The sequence below is a fragment of the Hyla sarda genome, chromosome 8, assembly GCF_029499605.1.
Source record: "Hyla sarda isolate aHylSar1 chromosome 8, aHylSar1.hap1, whole genome shotgun sequence".
In the NCBI taxonomy this organism is placed as follows: Eukaryota; Metazoa; Chordata; class Amphibia; order Anura; family Hylidae; genus Hyla; species Hyla sarda.
In genome coordinates, this window is record NC_079196.1 from 48,040,525 (window position 1) to 48,064,697 (window position 24,173).

General features: G+C 43.2%; 1 protein-coding gene across 1 annotated transcript in view; it reads left to right on the plus strand.

The window, feature by feature from the left end:
• Positions 1 to 3,087: 3,087 nt before the first annotated feature.
• Positions 3,088 to 24,173, plus strand: part of XIRP2 (xin actin binding repeat containing 2) — a 468,169-nt gene continuing 447,083 nt past the window's right edge. Inside the window, exons 1-3 of the mRNA XM_056534393.1 lie at positions 3,088 to 3,149; positions 6,584 to 6,715; positions 9,756 to 10,510. Coding sequence (XP_056390368.1) covers positions 10,316 to 10,510 — 195 coding nt within the window. The 5' untranslated portion in view covers positions 3,088 to 3,149; positions 6,584 to 6,715; positions 9,756 to 10,315. The remainder of the gene's footprint in view (positions 3,150 to 6,583; positions 6,716 to 9,755; positions 10,511 to 24,173) is intronic.

Sequence of the window (24,173 nt, forward strand, 5' to 3'; positions counted from 1 at the left end):
GTTTTTCAACAAAAACATTATCAGATTGCACATGTTCCAAATTTACAGGACAGTTCATAGCACTAGGACCTAACTCAGGCAAAGTGTGTTTTGTTACATTTTCTCCCAGTCCTGCATTCAACATTTTCTGTTCACCAGATTTTTTCAATCCGATCTGCACAGTGTGAACAGTCCCATCAGTCTCCATGAGGGGTTCTCCACCCTCACATGATTTTGCAACTGGACAAAGGTTGGTACCACCTTGAACACTGTTCACACAGTCAACTAGGGAAACACCACCCTCCGACTCAGCATTTTTATTCACAGTCCCATCATTCTTATGTACAGTCTCATAGTCTCTAAACATGGCCCCCATAACCCCTGGAACAGTCTTACCAGAATCTCTTGCCGTCCAGTCAGTTAAGGGCTGGTGCTGGACACCTCTCACCAGCTTCTCTGGTGCAGAACATCGCTCCACTTGCTCTTTAAGTAGCTCTGCAACCTTAAACCCAGCATCAGTGTTAGGCTGCAGTGCACACTGTAATCTTGCAGCTTGGATTACTCCCACTTTAGTCAGGATCTCTGTCTTGACTTTCTCATAGTCCCGTAATATCTTTGGATCCAGTTCACAATGAACTTTTTGGGCATCTCCTCCAATGAATCCAAACACCAAGTTTCCCCAGTGTGTCTTGGGCCATGCCTCATGTGTAGCAATCCTTTCAAACTCTGCAAAGCTTGCTTCCTCTTGCGCTGCAGCAGTCTGCAACAAAGCACTTATCAGGACATCCATCTTGCAACACTTCAAACCTTGCAAACACAGTACAGTCCTCTGCCGAAATGTGAATTGCTTGCCAACAAAATTTTTCCGTTGCCCCTAGCAACACCTTTATACACAGTCTCAAAACGTAATCTGCACTCTGCAGGTGGCCCGTCCACCTGTCTCCTTACTTGAGAAAGAGCGCCCACTCGCTTTATGAGATCTGTTGCCCCTAGCAACAACTTCACCACAGGCGCAGTCCTGCTCTTGTACTCCACAGCTGGGCTCGTCCCACTGTCTCCTCTCTGAGAAAGAGTACACCCTTGCACCATGCACGGTAGTTTTCTCTTGGCAACAACTTCACTTCAACTCGACCACTGGTTGCTCCTAGCAATGTGTTTGCCCACTTCCGACACCAATTGTAAGGATTCCTCCTTGGGGATTAGCTCTGGGATCGTCCTTGACCACGCCACAGGATGCGTTTCTTCTCAATAAACCAGCAAACAAACGCTTATAATGCAAATCTGGCACCTTGCCAGTTTTATTAGACAGGTTGCAGGGTAAGAAATAAACAAAAAGCAGGAACAAAACAAAATCCTAGACCGTCTGGTCACTGACTAAACAGACCAGCTTGTCCTGACTAACAACCGCTGAGCTTCCCTCAGCCGGTTAAACATATGTCCCCCTGCAACCTTCTACTCACAATGTCACTCTCTTTGAGCCACTCAGCTCGGGCTGTATACTCCTCAGCAGCCTCTGTCTCTTCCCTACAGCCCACATGCTGTCTCGTAGGAAAAGCCCCAACTATTCTGTCTCTTTTCCTTTTAAAACACACACTTTCCCTTCCTGATACCTCATTAATCAGGCCACAGGTGGAGCATTCTGCAGAGATAGCAAGGGAAATACACCCTTTCCTTGCCACACTGCCACAATATACATTATGAAATATGTACATAGAAACATTATAAAATTAGAGTAGATGAGAGGCGACTAGGGGCTGTCCCACCTGGGGATCCCTACCTGAACGTAGTAACTCTGACTTTGGGGACCACTACACAAGGTACGGTATGCAATACGGTACCGGGACACCACACAGGGCTCTGTGCAATGAGGACAAGCAGGGCTCTGTACACTGAGGTTAAGCAGGGCTCAATGCACTGAGGCTCTGTGACGCCCACAGCTCACACATCAGGATGACTGACAAGCCAGGAGCCTGCACAGAGCCCTGCCTATCCTGCCATTACAAAATGAACTTCTAGTGATCATCAGGTGCCATTTCATGGACAGATCACAGGACTGCACAGAATAACTACTGGTGACCATATCTACATACAGCCAAGTTCTACGTTGTACGGTATATTACCTGTATAGACAGTAAGGACAATCAAGAGAAATGATCCAGCGTGGGTAAGTAGAAAATCCAGCCTTTATTAACTCATGGTAAAAACAGTACAAGCAACAGAACAGATGCGTTTCAGGCGCATGCACCCTTCGTCAGTGAGAACATTGACAGCTGGTGGGGAACCATAAACATAACATAAAGAGTGGTGAAAAACATTAGCACATTATTTGCTATTTTACTGCTCTGATAGACACTGATCTGAGGAAGGGGTGGCTCCCCCGAAATGCGTCATCCTTTATTGTATACAGTTTATTATTTTTTGCCTTAATAAACCACTCCAGTGCTTTGAAATATTCCTGGTTTGGACGTCACGTCTTATTGGCCATCCAAATGGTAATTTTCCTCTACTTTTACTTACTCGCTTCAGAATTGGATCATCCCTTCTCCTGAAACCCTGGGCACAGCAGCTGTTCCTGTTTTCATTGGTTACCCACTCTGTTGGGCTATATGCAAATTTTATATTCGCTCCAGGTGATCGGCCATTACTTAAGGGCCAGCAAAGCCCTTCCCTCCACCTTATTCCTTACAGGGTTTAAGTGCTAATACATGAGGTGCCCCCCGCCGGTCTCTTTTTTCTCTTTTATCTACAGGTGATAGAAATTCAGCATTTTTCAAGTGCAGCTAGAATTATACTGTATTCTATCTATTGAGGCTGATGCATTACATAAGTTTATAAATGGAACATGCACAGTACATTATTACGCTGCAAGCATAAGTATTGACCACCGAGACTCAATGTACCATTGCAAACATTATTCAAAGACTTTAAGTCTCTTCTTAGGAAATAATGCAGGCAAACAATAAAATGCCCAGAAAAATGATGTGGCTGAAACCAAGTCTGCTGGAGTGCAGAGAACGATGGGAAGAGAGGGAGATAAGTGCATGTCTTTTAATTAAGGCTTAGTGCGGCCGGGACTCGTCATTTGTCTGTATCCCTGGCAACCAATGCTATGCCTCAAAAGTTCCAAGAGCAAAATATATACAAGTGAAATAGCAAGTTCTCGTAACAATGTGAGTTCAGTGTCACATTATGATGACTTATATTTCCATTGTTCTTCTTTTATGGGTTTTTTCATATTTTATTGCATTTAACTTGCAATTTAAAAGTGTTTTATATATTGACTGAATCTATCTATCCATCAATCTATTATATATACACACATTTATCATTCATCATTACATTCACACATAATAATTCCAACAACTCCTTCTGGGTGCGTTATTTTATTTGTTGGTTTTATTTCTGTATGCTTTCATAATATAGTTATGTGTCACAAGAAGAATTACTCTGTCAGAAGTTGGATAAGTCACAGTATATGTATGTCTGTCTTTGTGTGGTTGTTGTGATGTGAATTACATCCTGCTAAAGGTTTTATACAGTGCTTTTTGATATTGTAGTTAATTTGTATGAATTGCCCGGGCAAAGTGTTTTCTACATATATGCTCAGTAAAGGGGTTGATTTAAAATTACAAAAACACACACTTACCTTCCTCGCTGTCAGGCAGCCGCCGGTATGAAGGTGCTCTGGTCCCTGCGGTGGGGCGCTTACAGGGACGTGATGTCACACAACTGCCTGCCAATCAGCAGGTGAGGCAGGACATCGCTGTGACTGATGATTGTCTGAGCGATCATGTGAGGTTGCATCCTCAGAAGTGCCAAACAGCAGGGAGAGGAGCTCCGTGATACCCTCAGCGGTGTGGGAGCAAGGAAGGTAAGAGTGTGTTTTTTTTTTTTTTTTTATAAATCCCTCTCTGAGCATATATATATATATATATATATATATATATATATATATATATATATATATATTTATGTGCGTGTGTGACGGATCCATCTGCTGGTTAACCTCTTGGCCCCAATTAGAACGTTGTGGTTAACCGCAGACATCTCTCCATTCCATTTGTACGGATGGTCGTCGTTCGCCGACCACGAGGCGGCGGTTATTTTTGGGACCCGAGGAAAAATCAGCAGTGTTCGGTACAAATCCTATGGAACTAAAAACGGACCCTTTATCTACCAAACACCGCTGGAAGCTGCCACCCGCCTTCTATTTCGTCATTTATATGTTTCAATGTATTTTCTTGTTGTGTTCTGGGATGGCAATTGTCTCTGTCCTGGGAGATAATTGGATTTCTTCATCCTGGGAGATAATTGGATTTCTTCCCAGTTGTCTGGGGGATAGAGAGGAGGGAGGTATGGGTAAAGTGGGAAGGGCTTATGTTGAAGCCACTGCAATTGGTTACTGTCCACTATGTTTTACACTCTTCCATCCGGTCCCCTAGGGGAGTGTCCACCTGGTGGAGACCTGCATAAATACCGGGCAGGTAGCCCCATTAAATTCATTCCTGTTTGACCCTCAAGACAGAGCTGGTCTCGTTTGTGGGGGGAATTACTATTGGGACAGCGCTTTCGTTATTTCTAGCTATGGAAGGAGTTCGACTGATTTGCTGATCGTGAGGGGCCGCGTTCGTATCCTCCGGTCGGGAGTTGGACGGTCGGCTGGAACCAACCTGCGTTCCTGGAGAAGGGGATCATTCCAAGCGGCGGCTTCCTCTACCTGTCGGGGAGTGTCGTAACAATATATATACATATATATCTATATATCTATATATAAATATATATATATATATATATATATATATATATAAAATACTCTGCCCAGACAACTCCTGTAGCTAAATTCAATGAAAGGTAAGTGCACCTCTACATAACAGTCCTCAGGCAGGTCCCCCACCCAATATGGATACATTGTATATAGCTAAACATGATACTAGTAAAATAAACATATCGACATGCTATTTGTGTGCTGTTTGTATTATTACTAGTGACGAGCGGAATATGCCATATTCAAATTTGCGGTATTTCGCGAATATATGGAAGAATATTTGTCCTATATTCGCAAAATTTGCATATTCGATATATTCATGGTTATTTTCCCTTTGCATATATTCGCATGCGCATACCCGCATGCGCATTTACGCAAAGCGAAAATAACCGCTGCCTACCTATCTGTCTATATTATCTATCCATCTATTGATCTGCCTATCTTATTTTATTACCTAAATACAAAACACACTAGAAAAGGATAGTCCAAAAGTAGAAAGGTCAGATACAACTGACACTCCACTACCCATACCGGGAGTGACGCCATCCCGGTCTATGCCGTATACTTTTTCTTGTGGGTATTTGTCATGTACTATCTTGCTGCACTGTTATGCTAGACTCTGATTTATAGCACTTTATGCATATGGAACTTTAACTATGAGAATATTGTACTTAATTACTTTATTTAGTGCTCCATATTGCTGCTAATCATATTGTATGTACTTTACACCATACATAATATGCCCACCTACTACCATCTTTAATGGCAGATGTGCTGGTGATGTCGCTGTATTTTTTGTGATGCTGTTGTCCCTCTCCTTTTTCTTTTTTTTCTTTTAAACCTTATGGTTCTTTTAATGCATACCAATAAAAATCTCTATATTTTATAACAAGTGACTCCATGTGTTTCTGTGGTTAGGTTTATTACTATCTAATTTTAGTGACGATATTGACAAATATTCACTCTCCAGTCTAATACAGTAAATAGTACAGGAGCTTTCTTTAGACCACAAGCTGGAAGCAGGGAGGGATGAGATCACTGTGATGTGTTTTGTGGGGAAAAAATTACAAATATTCGTAATTGCGAATATATAGCGCTATATTCGCCATATTCGCGAATATGCGAATATTCGCAATAAATATTTGAATTGGAAATATTCACGCTCAACACTATTTATTACTTGTGTTACAGTATGTAATGTATGGGCACGGTTTAGTAGCATTATTTATGAACACTATACAGCGATCTTCTTTATTCAATTTATTATTCTCTTTTAAGTATGTGGATATTTACTTCTATCTGTGCATCCTGCAAATGCATAAAAATCCTCTGTGTGTGCATATTGAACAATTAATATCCTAAATGGCTAGCCCATCACTTGAGTTAGTCCACAAGTGGTGTACATTTTCTATGTATAATGAATTATGCATCCTGTCTTCAGCATTGTTACAGACAAGGTAAGGATTGAAAGGTATCTCCTACAACAGAACAGCTGTGATGAGATCCCTGCAAAATGCATGTCTGGGGGGGCATTGTTTGCCGTCACTGACCCTGCAGCATGTTGTCTCTGCCGGTCGGTCATATAATGCACAATTGTATTGAAACACAGTATTGTGTCGGATTAGGGGGAAAAGAAAAAAAGCTCTCTAGCCGTAGCTGTATAGCACACTGAAAGGAAAGATATCCATTGAGTGCAATGCTGTAAGATGATCAGCAACTCATCTGCAACCGCTCTATAGCAGAAAGTGTACTTTTAGTAGACAGATCTAGGAGACACTAAATAATATATTTCCATTAGGCAGATATAGGAGATTCTGTGTCTTTCTCCTCCCCCCTCAGTTGCATTCCAGGCGTTCTCGGGAGTCACTAGAAGGAGGCACAGCAAGGTGGATCGAGATAATGTAGGGATGCTATCTGTCACCCTAACTTCAAGAACTTTTTTATTGAAAGTTCCTTGAACCTCCATAGAAGGTAGGTACATTTTATGACTCCTTACCGGAGTCTTGTTATCATACATCACTGTATTACTCTATTGTCTATACTGTATGTATGGAGATACACTGCACCGTCTTTCCGTGAGCATCTACATTAAAGGGGTACTCCGGTGGAAAACTTTTTTTTTTTAAATCAACTAGTGCCGGAAAGTTAAACAGATTTGTAAAGGACTTATCTTTATCCTTCCAGTACTTTTTAGGGGCTGTATACTACAGAGGAAATGCTTTTCTTTTTGGATTTCTCTGATGTCATGACCACAGTGATGACCTATGCTGTCCATTTTTTTAACTGTCCAGAGCAGGAGAAAATCCCCATAGCAAACATATGCTGATCTGGACAGTTCCAAAAATGGACAGCAATGGTCAGCAGAGAGCACTGTGGTCATCATGACATCAGAGAAATCCAAAAAGAAAATAATTTCCTCTGTAGTATACAGCCCATAAAATTTATTGGAAGGTTTAAGATTTTTTAAAAGAAGTAAATTACAAATCTGTTTGTACCCCTTTAAGGCTAGGTTCACACTAAAAATTCTGCTTGTTAAAATGTATAGAATAGTGAATGGGTTTCTGTTCACAAATTCACACTTCGGTATTTGTGAAGCAGAATTTGTGAACGGAAAATCCACTTTAAAATTTCCGTCTGAAGAATGGCGTTGCTCATTTTTCAGGCAGAAATACTCGCGGAACACATTGCAGTCTATTGGAGACTGCAGTGTCCACATGGTCCTACTCAGATTCTGCCGCACTCAGATTCTGTAGTCTGAACCTAGCCTAAGGGTCTATTCACATGTTGGAATTCTGCCTAAAATGAAAGCCCAATACACTTCTATGGGATTCCGCACTCCTGTTGACACTTCCAAAGTGTCAACGGGAATGCGCAATCCCATAGAACTGTGTTGGGATTTCATTTGAGGCAGAATTCCCGCAATAGGAAATCCGCTGGCAGAAATTCCGCCATGTGAATAGACCCTTAGGCTCTGTTCACATCTTGCTCAAGGTATATGTCTGAAATAGGGAAATTTTACTCTGAACCCTACTATAAAAGGAACTGATGGGGGTGATGACAATCTCTGTACTGCACTGCATAAAACTTCAGCACAAAGTAACAAAAATAAATAAGTTGGAGAAATACATCAATTCATAGGGCAGTAGGGCACTTTTCTTTTTTGGCCTCCATTGGGTCATATATAAGTTATATGCCCCAAGAGCTTTCTCAATTATCATTCCGCTGTCTTTTTTGTGAGCTAAATAACAATAATATTGATAATCTTTCTGTGTAGTATAGCCCACCCATTAAATGTATTTCTTTGATTGCCCATATTTGGACCCTCTCAAGCTCCCCTATGTTTTTTTTGTACACTGGTTACCCTAATATCAAAAACTGTAGATAATATTCCATGTGTGGTCTGACTAGTGATTTATACAGTGGTAGGACTATGACTTTATTTCTATTTTGATACACCCCATGATCCTACTTGCCTTGGTAGAACCTGCCTGACGATGTTTTGTACGGATACATTTGCTGTTAACTAAAATTTCATGTAATTCAAAACTTGTTATATAAAAGCACCAAATACCAAGATATTCTTCAAGACAGTTTATTGGGAAAAAAATGGACAACACGTTTCAGGGCTGAAATGGTCCCTTCATCAGGTTCTTATAGATAGAAGGACCTCATCAAGGGACCAATCTGATCCTGAAACACGTTTTCCATTCTCTTTAATAACCTACTGATTTCTTGAAAAATACCTTGTATGTGGCACTTTTGTATATCACAATTATCTCCTGTTTTGGACTACAAGTCATATCCTTTGCCTGGATCAGGCTTGAAAGGTGAGGGTGTGTCAAGCACTTCATTCTGTTCGTATCCATGCCCAGTCACTTCAGGGGATTATAAAAGTGTGTGTTATACACCTTGTTTTACCTTATGGGTCTACTATATCTGCTTTTATGCTCTCCCTGCTTTTCCATGTTAGTTTCACTAAGAGTTTTCCCATTTAGAAAGAAAGTTATGCCAGTGTGTGCGGCCGGCCTCTGAACTTTATTGCAGACATAGGGCTGTAGTGGGGAAAGCTCTGTTGATGCACTTAATTATGTTACTGCCCCTTGTTGTTGTTGCCTGCTGTGAGTTGTACTGCTGCACCAGCTACAGAGCCACGGGTTGCAGATCACTGCTCTATAGCACAACCTGCTGGGAGTTGTAGTTTTGGGTCAGTTTTGGTTTTTGGCCAAGAATGTCTATTCTTTCTGCGGACTATGCACGGAAATGCATTTCCATCTATGACGGCACATTTCCGAGCAGTCATAGCACCGGCATGTTCTTCCATCGCTCCGCTATCCAGGGAATGTCCGCATGGAGATTTTCCGTGTGGGCATTTCCCTGTGTGAACATTGCCTACAGGTCAGAACCTCACTTATTACACAATGCTAGACTAGCTACTTCAGGGGTCAGTACTTGGCAAGATTATACTGCTATCAGGCATTTGTCTGCTATCTTTTATGTCATTTGTAGAAATGACATAAGACATTGCTCTATTCTCATGTGCTACATAGATTCTCCTACTCAGGACATTGGAGAAGTGACCATCATAGCACTTTCCTGTGGGATGTTTCTTTATGTCTCTTGATCTATTTAGTGTAACGTATTAGAAGCAGAAAGTGACCCCAGTGACAAGATTTTCTCTCTTAATGTCTAACTATTCCTCTTTTTTAGCAGCATAATGTACTATTGTATCTCTATATAACTCCATATGCCAGTAAAGCTTGAAAAATAAGATCCCAAGTTGTCACTAACAACCCATTCTTGAAGTTAGAAGTCGGGAAACTTTGTGATGAATTTAATTTTGAACACCAGACTTTTCGACCCATCTGACCTTTAGAATGAAAGCTTATTTCCAAAGCTCCGAAAATGCTGTAAATCATGAAAAGCCTCCGTACTTGTATGGATATGTTTTTTTTGCCACTGACCTTCAAATAAAAAATAACTACAGTTCTTCTTCTTCTATTTTTAATGTTAGTCTGCTGAAGTCTCTGGATGTGGGAACGTGCCTAACTGTATAAGGTTCATTGAGAATTTGGAAAGAGCTCTGAATGGTCTTCTGATCCAAGTATCCCCATCAACCAGCTACTGAGTAGCTTCCTCCAAGGCTGTGAATACTCTATGAAGCTTATGCCGCTGCTGCTTCGAGCAAAAGGGACCAGCTTCTGGGAGGAATGATTGCCAGGACCAAACTCTAAGCTGCCAGAGTTAAAAAAAAAACTCATTGCCATCGGCAGACCGTCATCTAAGACAACTGAGAGGAACACTTTGCAAGGAACTAAAAGTATTTCAAACAAAAAATAACTTACATTGCCAAGAGTAAGAACAGAAAGAAAAAAAAAGAGTTCATAATTTCTAAATAAAAAGAACATTTACGGAGGAAAGAAAAAATTATGAAATAGAACCAATGACCGGCTGATGAACTGAACAGATTTGGTTCTTGAGATAAATCATTTAAAATTTTTAGGGTAACACTAATTCACGAGCTAATAGGTAAATAAAGCTCTCTATATAGGAATATTTTCTTTGACCACAAGCATGAGCAAGGGCCGTGAAGACAGAAGGACCAACCAAGCATCTCAGAAACACCGAAATGGAGAAACTATTTTTAAAGAGGATCTTCAGGCTTCTCGCAAGATTGAAAGATTTGCCATTCCTCTGGATAATCTGAAAATGATGTTTGAAAAGCCAAGTCGTATTGTTGTGATGCCACGCAGAAGCAACAAAAAAAAGGTAAGAAAATGTCTGCTCATATTTTTTGGCACATTGGATTCACCTCTTCCGTTGTTACCCTGACTGAAAATTTTACAGAAAAAAAAACAACCTCATAACTTTCTCATAGGGTACAATACACAGGTGTTTTTTTCCTTACAGTATTTTTTTTTTTTTTTTACATGTAAATTTTTATTGAGAAAATTATACAAATAAAAAAAGTTGTACATAAAGGAATAACAACATACATAAAGTACCTCGATTCACATTTGTTACATGGAATAGAAAAAGCTAAATCGAGGCTGTGTGTACATAAATGTTGGATATTTACCTCTGTACATTAGAATTGACATAGTCGAAACCTACCCTACAGTATTTAAGGGAACCGGTCATCACTTCATTGCTGCCCCAACTATGAATCATCAGGGTGGTCTCCGGGAGCTCCTCTCTGTCCCTCCAGCCATGATTGATTAATAGATCCCTTCTTGTTTGTGTATAGGGAAAGATCTATCAATAAAGCAGTAGGGTAGGCAGAAGCCAGCGGGGACAACCACAATGCAATTGCTATAGACAAAATGGATTCCAGTCCAGCAAGGTAAGAGGTTCATACTTTATATCAATATAGTGCGGACGCGATACTTAGAAGTCATGAGATAGCACCACATGACGATGACGCTATAAAAGGGATGATTGCTTTCTTTTAATAGATTATTATTATCACTTTTCAGGAAATCTGGCCTAAATTGAGTTTTATCCATCCAAAAATATTTTCTATACCTTCTCATTGTTTCTATGACCTTCTTGCATGCTTGTATTACTTATCAAGATTGAAATTTTTGACTTTAGATTTTAGATGTATATTTTATGTTATGGTAAGAAAAACTTTAAGGAATATTTTCAATGGTAAGAGTCCAACCTGTTCCTCAGGAATGTTTTTGAAGTCCTACATAGAACTTGGTGTACTATTCAAAACAAAGCAAACCTTATATGTAAATATTTATTAAAAAGAAGAAATATAAAATAAAATGATGTTCACATCTGGAAATGTACTGTGTATATAGTGGGGCAAAAAAGTATTTAGTCAGCCACCAATTGTGCAAGTTCTTCCACTTAAAAAGATGAGAGAGGCCTGTAATTTTCATCATAGGTATACCTCAACTATGAGAGACACAATGAAAAAGAAATCCATAAAATCACATTGTCTGATTTTTAAAGAATTGATTTGGTGGAAAATAAGTATTTGGTCAATAACAAATGTTCATCTAAATACTTTGTTATATACCCTTTGTTGGCAATGACAGAGGTCAAACATTTCTGTAAGTCTTCTCAAGGTTTTCACACACTGTTGCTGGTATTTTGGCCCATTCCTCCATGCAGATCTCCTCTAGAGCAGTGATGTTTGAGGGCTGTCGCTGGGCAACATGGACTTTCAACTCCCTCCAAAGGTTTTCTATGTGGTCGAGATCTGGAGACTGGCTAGGCCACACCAGGACCTTGAAATGCTTCTTACAAAGCCACTCCTTTGTTGCCCAGGCGGTGCATTTGGGATCCTTGTCATGCTGAAAGACCCAGCCACATTTCATCTTCATGCCCTTGCTGATGGAAGGAGGTTTTCACTCAAAATCTCACGAAACATGGCCCCATTCATTCTTTCCTTTACACGGATCAGTCGCACTGGTCCCTTAGCTGAAAAACAGCCCCAAAGCATGATGTTTCCACCCCTATGCTTCACAGTAGGCATGATGTTTTTTGGATGCAACTCAGCATTCTTTCTCCTCCAAACACAAGTTGAGTTTTTACCAAAAAGTTCTAATTTGGTTTCATCTGACCATATGACATTCTCCCAATACTCTTCTGGATCATCCAAATGCCCTCTAGCATATGGACCCGGCATGTACTGGCTTAAGCAGGGGGACACATCTGTCACTGCATGATTTGAGTCCTTGGTGGTGTAGTGTGTTACTGATGGTAGCCTTTGCTATTTTGGTCCCAGATCTCTGCAGGTCATTCCCTAGGTCCCCCCGTGTGGTTCTGGGATTTTTGCTCACCATTCTTGTGATCATTTTGACACCACGGGGTGAGAGTTTACATTGAGCCCCAGATTGAGGGAGATTATCAGTGGTTTTGTATTCTTCCATTTTCTAATAATTGCTCCCACAGTAGATTCCTTAACCAACACCAAGCTGCTTGCCTATTTCAGATTCTGTTTTTCCAGCTTAGCGCAGAAATTTTGTTTCTGGTGTCCTTCTACAGCTCTTTGGTCTTGGCAATAGTGGAGTTTCTAGTGTGACTGTTTGGGGTTGTGGGCAGGTGTCTTTTATACTGAAAAGAAGTTCAAACAGGTGCCATTAATACAGGTAACTAGTGGAGGGCAGAGGAGACTCTTAAAGAAGTTACAGGTCTGTGAAAGCCAGAAATCTTGCTTGTTTGTAGTTGACCAAATACTTATTTTCCCCTATAATTTGCTAATAAATTCTTTAAAAATCAGACAATGTGATTTTGTGGATTTTTTTTCTCATTATGTGTCTCATAGTTGAGGTATACCCATGATGAAAATTACAGGCCTCTCATCTTTTTAAGTGGGAGAACTTGCACAATTGGTGGCTGACTAAATACTTTTTTACCCCACTGTACTTCTATACCCATAGTGTGTGGCAACATGGGTTCTCATAGGCATTCATAGGAGGTTTCATCCTTTATTGCAAAAACATGTGGGCAACATACATACTGTAGAAGACATACAGTAACACCTCATGTGGATGGTGCCATGAAAGTGACTGGTTTCCCTTTAATAGACTATTGTTATTGCTATCCTGGAAATCTAGTTTAAATTGAGCTTTATCCAACCAAAAATATTTCATATATCCTCCCATTTCTTCTGCAACTTTCTGGAATGCTTGTACCACTCATCTGAATCCAACATTTTGACTTTACATTTTAGGTTTATATTTTATGTTATGGTAAAAAATAATAATAATAAAAAAAAATTTTAAACGTAATATAGGACAATTTCCAATGGCAGGAGTCCACCTGGTTCCTCAGTAGTGTTTTTGAACACCTGTATGGAACTTGGTGTGCTGTTCAAAACAAAGCAACATTTACACATCATAACTTTATATTACATTGAAAAGAAGAAAAATAGAATTGAATTATGTCCACATCTGGAAATGTATATATGTCTATGCTCATAGTGTGTCACAAAATAGTTTTTTCATAAGCATGGGACAGCCCAAGGCACATAGAGTTCTTATGTATGAAGTTGAGTCGCTTAGTAAGTGGAAAACAATATTAGTTGTTCAGGTTATTGCACTCCCAAGAATAGCTGGGCCCAGGGATCGCATATAGCCAATTTTCCTATGTTCTGTAAGCTATAGTTTGATAAATATAACATAAATAAATATAACACAATACATGGCATTGCCTTGTATTCTTTATCAAAAAGTCAGCATTTTGTAAAATAAGAATTTAGGTAAGCTTTGTTCAGTGAGGAGGGCCTATTTTTGTCACTAGAAATGGCCAAACGCATTAGATGATACCCATTAAATGAAATACAAATGATCCTACTTATTTGGGTGGAATTGGCTGACCTTGTACTGTTAAAGGGGTACTCCACTGCCACAGCATTCAAAACATTTTGTTCCAAACACTGGGTGGGGCCTGCAGGGGTTATGACCTCACGGCCATGCCCCTCGTGACATCACGTCACACCCCCTAAATGCAAGTCTATGGGAGAGGGCTTGGGGGATGCCATGCCCCCTTCCATAGATTTGCATTGAGGGGGCGTGACGTGACATCACGACACCGGCAGCCCGCACCCAGTGTTCGGAACCAAATGTTCCAAATGCTAAGACAGTGGAGTACCCCTTTAAGGAGGCAACTCAACAGAGCCTTGACAAGTCGGAGCAAGAACAGGTTAAGGCGTGAAAGCCAAAAGTTTTGGTTTACTACAATAGAAAAGCCATGGCACAGAGCTGAATAGCGGCACATAAAATAGCTTCTTGGAGTTATATATGTGATTAAATGGGGACATGGGAGAACATCTGGCGGCATGATCTCATCTTGTGATTAGCTTAAGTTTTCTATTTCTAGAAAACAAATTACGGAAGTTTTAGGAAGTCGCGATCATTACAGAGAACTGGAGCAAACTCAAATTATCAGAAAAAAACATCCTTATTATGTTCTGAAAAACAGAAATCAGTATACAGAGATGAGTGTGACTGTACTGGAACTATAACTACTTTTAAGTTGCTCATTAAAGAACATACACGGTATTTAAAGACCGTAGTCTGCACAGTGGATGGTATTCCTATAAAAAAAATGATGGTCTAGCCAAGTAACATGAGTTCTGGAGCAGAGTATACAAAGTTTGTATTGATTGAGGAGCCGTAGATGATTCAGGGGATGCCATATCCACCATGTTTTTAAGAGATGGGGGGGATTAGCTCAGAAGTACCAGTTAAATATTGGTAAAATAGCAGTCAGTAACAGGGGCCCAAAAGTAACATTTTAAAAGGGCTTCTCCTGTTTATATTTTTCAGTGCCAAAACAAATGTAACCTTCACACTCATAAACACATAAACACAAAAATAAATAAAGTTCAAGACTAGAATACAAGTGGCACTCACAGAATTAGCATAACAATTATCTGAATGACTTACAGGACAACTGGATAAGGCGACAGACACGTTTCGCGCTGGCGTGTTTACTGGAAGCCTCAATGTCAACACTAACTCACTTTATTTATATACAAATACAAACATTTATTAGTATTACTAACATTAACCACTTAAAAACAAAGGTGAATTAGCACCGCACTTCAAGACATGGCGGCCCAGGGTGAGATTGGCAGAAACTATGCAATTCTATTGGTATTTATTTATTTGTTTATAGAAACCAGCTCAAGTCATTACCTTCATTTAGACCAAATGGTCCTAGTGCCTGTGTCTCTGAGTCAAAGCTGTGGTCAACATGTCCCCTCCATATATCTCTATGTGAGATCTGGAGATTCACGAACAATGTGCCCTTAATTTATCATTGTCTTTAGACTGTTTTTTGTGTCTACAAAAGGCACAAAAAAGGCGCAAGCAGGGTTTATTTGCGCCTTTTCTGTGCTTTTTGGTTCACGCACTTCTGCAGATTTTGAGTTGCAATCCACTGATTTTGGCAATACACATGATGTGGAAGGGTTTTATGAACTGCGCCTTTTGTGAAAATGTGCAAAAAGGCACAAAGCCACTGAAATGTCTCTAAAACTAAACCAGTCCAGACTTAGCTTAGCTTTTTGGTGTATGTGAAAATATAAATTTCAGAAAATGTGACCTGCACAAAATTTGTCTAATGTTCTGTGACCATTTAATAAACTTGGGGCTCCTACACATTACCAGCACACAAAAAAAGGTGTAGAAAATGCTTCACTTACACCTACAATGATAAATGCTGGCCTGTATCTTTGTCTCCCCATAGACATTGTCACGATTCGGCAGGCTGCAGGTGGATCCTCTGTGCCAGAGAGGGATTGGCGTGGACCGTGTCGGTGGACCGGTTCTAAGTTGCTACTGGTATTCACCAGAGCCCGCCGCAAAGCGGGATGGTCTTGCAGCGGCGGTAGCAACCAGGTCGTATTCACTGGCAACGGCTCAACCTCTCTGACTGCTGAGATAGGCGCTGTACAAGGGAGTAGACAAGAGCAAGGTCAGACGTAGCAGAAGGTCGGGGCAGGCGGCAAGGTTCGTAGTCAATGGTAATAGCAGGAGGTCAGGAACACAGTAATGGTAAACACAGAAGAAGCTTTCTCTAGGCACTAAGGCAACAAGATCCGGCAAGGAAGTGCAGGGGAAGTGAGGTAATATAGCCAGGGAGCAGGTGGAAACTAATTAGGGTGATTGGGCCAGGCACCAATCATTGGTGCACTGGTCCTTTAATTCTCAGAGAGCTGGCGCGCGCGCCCTACCGCCCTGACTGCTATTTTACCGTGCCAGAGCATGACAGCCGGGGACCGGGACAGGTGAGTGACTTGGGATGCGATTCGCGAGCGGGCGCGTCCCGCTATGCGAATCGCATCCCCGCCGGCAATGTCAGTGCAGCGCTCCCGGTCAGCGGGTCTGACCGGGGCGCTGCAGGGAGAGAAACGCCGCGAGCGCTTCGGGGAGGAGCAGGGACCCGGAGCGCTCGGCGTAACAGTACCCCCCCCTTAGGTCTTCCCCTCTTTTTGTCGGGATGTCGCTCCACATGGGACGAGGACATTGGGAGCGATTGTAGAGTCTCCTTCTGGGGGACAGTGAAGTCCTGGGTATACTCATGAACAGCAGACAGTTCAGAAGGAGTGGGAATGGGGAGGGGGGGCAGAGGGTGAGGCTTGGCACGGCGCAGAGTGTCACCAGGACGGGGGCTATGAGGAGGCACGGCACAGTCCTGATAGGCCTTGGGGAGACCAGGCACAGGAGGAGACACTGAGGCTCGACAGACGGGGCTGGGAGCAGACGTGAGGCATTTCTTGCGGCAAGCAGGACCCCAATTCTTGATCTCCCCGGTGGTCCAGTCAAGGGTGGGACAATGATGCTGGAGCCATGGCAGACCGAGGAGGACTTCAGAGGTGCAGTTGGGCAGAATCAAAAATTCAATTTTCTTGTGATGCAGTCCAATGTTCATAAGCAGGGGCTCTGTGCGGTAACGCACAGTGCAGTGCAACTTGACTCCGTTGACCGAACAAATGTAGAGCGGCATTATGAGACGGGTCACAGGGATGCAGTACCTATCAAGCAAAGAGGCCAGAATAAAATTTCCAGAAGAACCAGAGTCCAAGACGGCCACGGCAGAGAAGGAGGAGTTGGCAGAAGGAGAAATCCGCACGGGCACAGTGAGACATGGAGAAGCCGACTCCGTACCAAGAGACGCCAGACCCACGTGAGCTGGTTGCGTGCGTGCGTTTTCCAGACGTGGAGGACGAATAGGGCAATCCACCAAGAAATGTTCGGTACTAGCGCAGTACAGACATAGATTTTTATCCCTATGGCGAGACCTCTCTTCAAGAGTTGGACGAGACCGATCCACTTGCATAGCCTCCTTGGCGGAAGGCACAGGGGTAGATTGCAAGGGATATCGTGAGAGAGGTGCCCAGGGATTAAGGTCTTTTTCCTGGCGGAGTTCCTGGTGTCTTTCAGAAAAACGCATGTCAATGCGGGTGGCCAAATGGATAAGTTCATGCAGGTTGGCAGGAATTTCTCGTGCGGCCAGCACATCTTTGATGTTACTGGATAGGCCTTTTTTAAAGGTCGCGCAGAGAGCCTCGTTGTTCCAGGATAATTTAGAGGCGAGGGTACGAAATTGGATGGCGTATTCGCCTACAGAAGAACTACCCTGGACCAGGTTTAACAAGGCAGTTTCGGCAGAAGAAGCTCGGGCTGGTTCCTCGAAGACACTGCGAACCTCAGAGAAGAAGGAGTATACAGTGGCGGTGACAGGATCATCGCAGTCCCAGAGTGGTGTGGCCCAAGACAAAGCCTTCCCAGACAGGAGACTAACCACGAAAGCCACCTTCGACCGTTCTGTAGGAAATTGGTCCGACAACATCTCCAAATGTAGGGAACATTGTGACAGGAAACCACGGCAGAGTCTAGAGTCCCCATCAAATTTGTCCCACAGGGACAAGCGGAGGTTAGGAGCGGCCACTCGCTGCGGAGGAGGTGCAGGAGATGGTGGCTGCTGTTGCAGCTGCTGTAGCTGCGACTGAAGTTGCTGTAACATGGTGGACACTTGCAACAGCTGGTGACTTAGATGAGCGATCTGTCGGGATTGCTGAGCGACCACCGTGGTGAGGTCAGCGACAACTGGCAGGGGGACCTCAGCGGGATCCATGGCCGGATCTACTGTCACGATTCGGCAGGCTGCAGGTGGATCCTCTGTGCCAGAGAGGGATTGGCGTGGACCGTGTCGGTGGACCGGTTCTAAGTTGCTACTGGTATTCACCAGAGCCCGCCGCAAAGCGGGATGGTCTTGCAGCGGCAGTAGCATCCAGGTCGTATCCACTGGCAATGGCTCAACCTCTCTGACTGCTGAGATAGGCGCGGTACAAGGGAGTAGACAAGAGCAAGGTCAGACGTAGCAGAAGGTCGGGGCAGGCGGCAAGGTTCGTAGTCAATGGTAATAGCAGGAGGTCAGGAACACAGTAAGGGTAAACACAGAATAAGATTTCTCTAGGCACTAAGGCAACAAGATCCGGCACGGAAGTGCAGGGGAAGTGAGGTAATATAGCCAGGGAGCAGGTGGAAACTAATTAGGGTGATTGGGCCAGGCACCAATCATTGGTGCACTGGCCCTTTAAATCTAAGAGAGCTGGCGCGCACGCCCTAGAGAGCGGAGCCGCGTGCGCCAGAGCATGACAGCCGGGGACCGGGACAGGTGAGTGACTTGGGATGCGATTCGCGAGCGGGCGCGTCCCGCTATGCGAATCGCATCCCCGCCGGCAATGTCAGTGCAGCGCTCCCGGTCAGCGGGTCTGACCGGGGCGCTGCAGGGAGAGAAACGCCGCGAGCGCTTCGGGGAGGAGCAGGGACCCGGAGCGCTCGGCGTAACAGACATGAATGGAGAAGGGTTCGTAATGCCGGGGTGCAGGATCGGAGATCATGTGGGTCCCAGCAGTCGAACGCCTGGAAATCAGACATCTTATCCCCTATCCTGTGGATGTCTAGTACTGGAGTTCCCCCTTAACCCCTTAAGGACGCAGCTGTAGGCATGGATTTACTAATTTCAACTTTTGTTAAAAAGTTGAAAGTGGGTTAAAAAGTTACAAATCTACACAAAAAAACTTGGCTTACAAAAAGTAGCTAAAGTCCCGCTCGCATATAACACCCGCTAGCTGCCCCCATCTATCATTTGCCGCCCGCATCGCTCACTGGCTGCCCGCATATACCACCTGCTGTTGTAAGACTACAACTCCCAGCATGCCCTGAAAGTGAGGACATGCTGGGAGTTGTAGTCTTGCTAGCTGGCGGGTGTTAAATGCCAGTGGGCGGCGGGTGGTTATATGCAGGTGTCGGATGGTATATGCGGGCAACGGGTGGTATGTGGGGGGGAGACGTGGTATACTGTGGGCGGGGGGTGTATGCGGGGGGCAGAATGTGATAGATGCGGGCGGGCGGGCGTGGCGGGCGGAGCCGGCTGAGAAACATGAATATAATACTACGGCATTGTCATTTCACATTTCCCGCCTGGAGCTGTGATTGGCTGAGGGGTCTCAGCCAATCACAGCTTCAGGAGAGAAAAATGAAACTACAGTGCGGTAGTTTCGTATTCATGGTAGCCGGCCGAAGAGGGGAGCACTTGTCAACTGTGCCGCATGACTACAAATCCAAGCATGTCCTTATAGTAAGGACATGCTGGGAGTTTTATTTTATATTTTTATATTTTTGTTCTTAGGGCAGGTTAGGTAGTAGGTTAAGGCAGGTTAGGGCGGGTTTGGGTAGGAAGTATCGCACCACACCACATGCAGCACACACACCAATAAAGTTTTTCCCCCACACATAAATACAGTTCACCTCCCATTAGAGTAGGGAAATGGCCCGCAAGGTGTTTTTAGTAGAGGAGGTGTATGCCTTACGTGCCTCTTACACTGAAAGCGCCAGTGAGGACGAGGAAGACCCCACCTGCCTTATTTCTTCCTCGTCCTCCTCCTCATCTTCTGATGATGAGCCACCAAAGCGGCGGATACGCTGCCATGCGAGGCCGCAAACCTCCTCTGCTCCTGACCCTGTACCCCATGTCCCTCTGGCGCTCTTACTAGTCAAGCCTTCCAGCCAAGTTCACTGGTGCCTAGTACCGGAGAACTTGTCTGGACAGAGCAGCATATGTTTGCTATGGGGATTTTCTCCTGCTCTGGACAGTTCCTAAAATGAACAGCAGAGGTCAGCAGAGAGCACTGTGGTCGTGACATCAGAGAAATCCAAAAAGATAAACATTTCCTCTGTAGTATACAGCCCCTAAAAAGTACTGGAAGGATTAAGATTTTTTAATAGAAGTAATTTACAAATATGTTTAACTTTCTGGCACCAATTGATAAAAAAAAAAAGTTTTCCACGGTAGTACCCCTTTAAAGGGGTACTCCAGGTACCTAAAGAATAAAAAAATGCCTCAAAGCCTCCACAGCACCTTGTCTGTGTCCCATGTGCGGTTTACCTTCGATTCCACCCACTCCTGTGGCCCCTTGTGTCCTCCGGGACTTTTTATATTTTGTCTCCCCCATGCTTGGCTGTAAAACTACCACTCCCAGCAGTCACTGCGGCTGGCACAAACTAGTTTTACATTTACACTTTATTGCATATTGTACAAACAAGTCTTTCCTGTGCTTGGATGTTGTTTCGTTTTCTCCCTGTCGGCTTCTCTCCTAGATGGTGACACAGGGAGAGGAGAGGAGGGAAGCTGTGTCTTTCAGCCAGACGCTCTAAAGCCAGACAAGACAGAGGTCATGTGGGCTTGTCCTGAAAGGTGGGGGCAATGAGTTCTATGAAGACAGAGTTGCTGAAAGGATTATGTAGATCTCTCACTTCTTGCAAGTAAGTGACAGCTGCATCAGGAAAACTGTACTATATAGATAATGAATGATAATTAGACAAATACTTAGCTTGGGGAGAAGGAAAGGATGAGCTATGGGTTTAGTTCCCCAGAGTACACCTTTAAGGTGAAAATGGGCTGAGTCCCTAAGGGGTTAAAGTGTACCTCTCATGATCTTGTTAAATTTTATAATACTCCCAGTTCACTGCCCCCATCATGATAAACCACCCCCTGCCTTTATTTTTATTATTTTCTAGTTTTCTACCTTGATATTGCTCTGTATTTTCCGCTCAGTCTCAGTCAGATTCACAGACTGGGAAGGGGCGTTCCCCAGCAGGTGTGACATCATCTGAAGCCATACGGGGAGAACTTCCTCCCTCACTCTGCTACACACAGCCCAGAGCAGTTCAGTGTGAGATGAGCTATGATTGGCTAAGATTGCATCCCCCTCCCCCTCAGCACTCCAGACTGCATTTCCTGCTTTTGGACTTCTGCCAGGCCAGAAGGAGTTCAAAGTCTGTGCAAGAGATGGGGGGAAATGTACTCTGGACAAGTAGGGAGACACCTAGTGGCATCTTTTTTAAACACAAATAAAACATAGAAAACATAATTTTTTTTTTTTTTTAAGCAAAGTACATTAGAAAGATTTTTTATTTACCATAAGGAATGCAATAGCAAAAATAAGTTTTAATGAGAGTGCCCACTTAAGCTACAGAAATACTGACTTGGACTGAACTGTATCAACACAAAGAGCATAACATGTCACCCTTCTGTTTATATGTGCATAAAATACACTCAAAAAAGAGAGACAAGTATATGTGACACGACACATGACAATAGACTGAGTTCTATCACAGAGCAGACCTAAGAGCAATTCCTCCTTTACGAGCTCCAGAATGCATGGAAACGATAGCTATTTAATTATTCAGGATTTCCACAGTGTGCCGCGCAACACTGACTTGTCTTTGTAATTTAAAACCAATGAGTAAACGGAAAACATTTATCCTTTTGAAAACTCTAAATGAAACACATTTTATACTCTGTTAGCTCATTTCACGGTAATGCAGATTCGTATGTCAGAAATTAAATTGACTCAAATAATGGTGTAAGATGAAGAAGAAGATAAAAAAAAATAATAATATTATTTAGAGGTTTGAGAATCAACGTGTCAAAAAGAAACACATTACAGTCAATGGCTACCATATCAGGGCATCTTGAGAATCTTGAGATATCCTACTGATCTTTTCATATGTCAGTGTCTTCCAACCAAGGTGCCTTCAGCTGTTGCAAAATTACAACTCCCAGCATGCCGGGAGTTGTAGTTTTGCAACAGCTGATGGCACCCTGCGTGTAGTGTACTGGAGGAACAATAATGTATGTCCAAGGCACAGGAAAGGCTGAAGACTGTGCTCTATGTCATAGGCAGTGTCTAAAATTTTGGTGATTTTTCCAGTTTTCCCATCTTGCAGTTTCCATTCTGGCCACTAGGGGCCTAAAACTAAGCTGAGGTGTCCTGTTCTGTACAGATCATTCCCCAGGAATGCCTTTCTTCTAAGCACAGACAGGAGTGCACAGGAAGATGACACAAGTATATAGATAACACTGGATCCACCACCATTCACAGCAGAGATCAGCCTCCACCTCCCTGTAGAATGAACACTGAAAAGGTCACAGAGAATGCCCAGTAGAGTCTCCAATATATGTGAATTGAACAGGTTTTGTCTATTGTTGTTTATGGTCCATAAGTCCTGCTGTGAAGCGAAACACTTAAGTCAGTTCAGACAAGATGGCTTCCCCCATAATAAAATACAAAAAAATGAATAGAAAAAATTGAAACAACGTTTGGCTCTAATAAAGAAGAAATCTGGGTGAGACTTTCACTCTATATTATCTACACAAATCAGAAATGCCAATCACTTCTTTGAGGAGACCACCCCCTTATCCAGATCAGATTTCTTGTGGTTTATTTCGAGTTCACCCTGCATTTTGGATAGAAGCCATTTTCTTTGACAAGACCATCCCTGCAGAAAACCACTTTCAATGCAATTTTGGTTGGCCTTCCCAAAGAGGTCTCATGTGCATAGGACTGAGGAGATTTTGTGATTTTAGCCTGTGCCTATTCTTCTATGCAATGACCCATGCACAGATTGTCCAATATTTTATTATTCAGAAACCCAGAGACATGCACTGGTTGACCAGAAGGGGACCTGAGCCCCTGCCCTTTTGAATCCTCTCCTAAAGGTGCCCTTTTCCCACTGGCAGGAAATAAAACAAGTGGTGATGCATAAAATGTACATGACCACTTAGCAGGAGCAGGAAAATCTGGGGCCTGTGTTGTTTTAAAGGGGTGCTCCGGTGCTTACACATCTTATCCCCTATCCAAAGGATAGGGGATAAGATGCCTGATCGCGGGAGTCCCACCGCTGGGGACCCCCATGATCGTGCACGCGGCACCCCATTTGTAATCAGTCCCCGGAGCGTGTTCGCTCCGGGTCTGATTACCGGCAACCACAGGGCCGATGGCGTGTGACGTCACGCCTCCGCCCCTGTGTGACATCACGCTCCGCTCCTCAATGCAAGCCTATGGAAGGGGGCGTGACATGTCCAACCACCGGAGAACCCCTTTAAAGCTGTCTTTAAGATGACGGATAAGATGTCTAAGCACCGGAGAACTCCTTTAAAGCTGTCTTTAAGATGTCGGATAAGATGTCTAAGCACCGGAGAACCCCTTTAAAGCCCTCAGCAAGGAGTAAGAAAGAGCATTCTACATCTCTCTCCCCATCTGACCCACACTGCCAGCTGCCATCTGGACTGGAGTGAGCATCCTCCTCCTCAGACTGGTGGAAGTGATCAAAAATCACTGAACCTGCAAATAATGGGGAGCTCAGCCAAAAATTTGAGTCACAGAGCTGTCAAGTATTTGAAACACACAATATAACCCAAAAGAGTCGAAAGTAAAACACTAAAGTGATGCACACCCATATACAACAAATAGATGAAGAGAGCAACAGCTGGAGGCACCTAACCAAATCACCCAAAGCAATTAATAGGATATATGAAAAAACGAAAACCAAAAGTCACAACGGTTCAAAATTAGGACAACTGAAATAGGCGGTAGTGCAAGGATATAACTGAAATA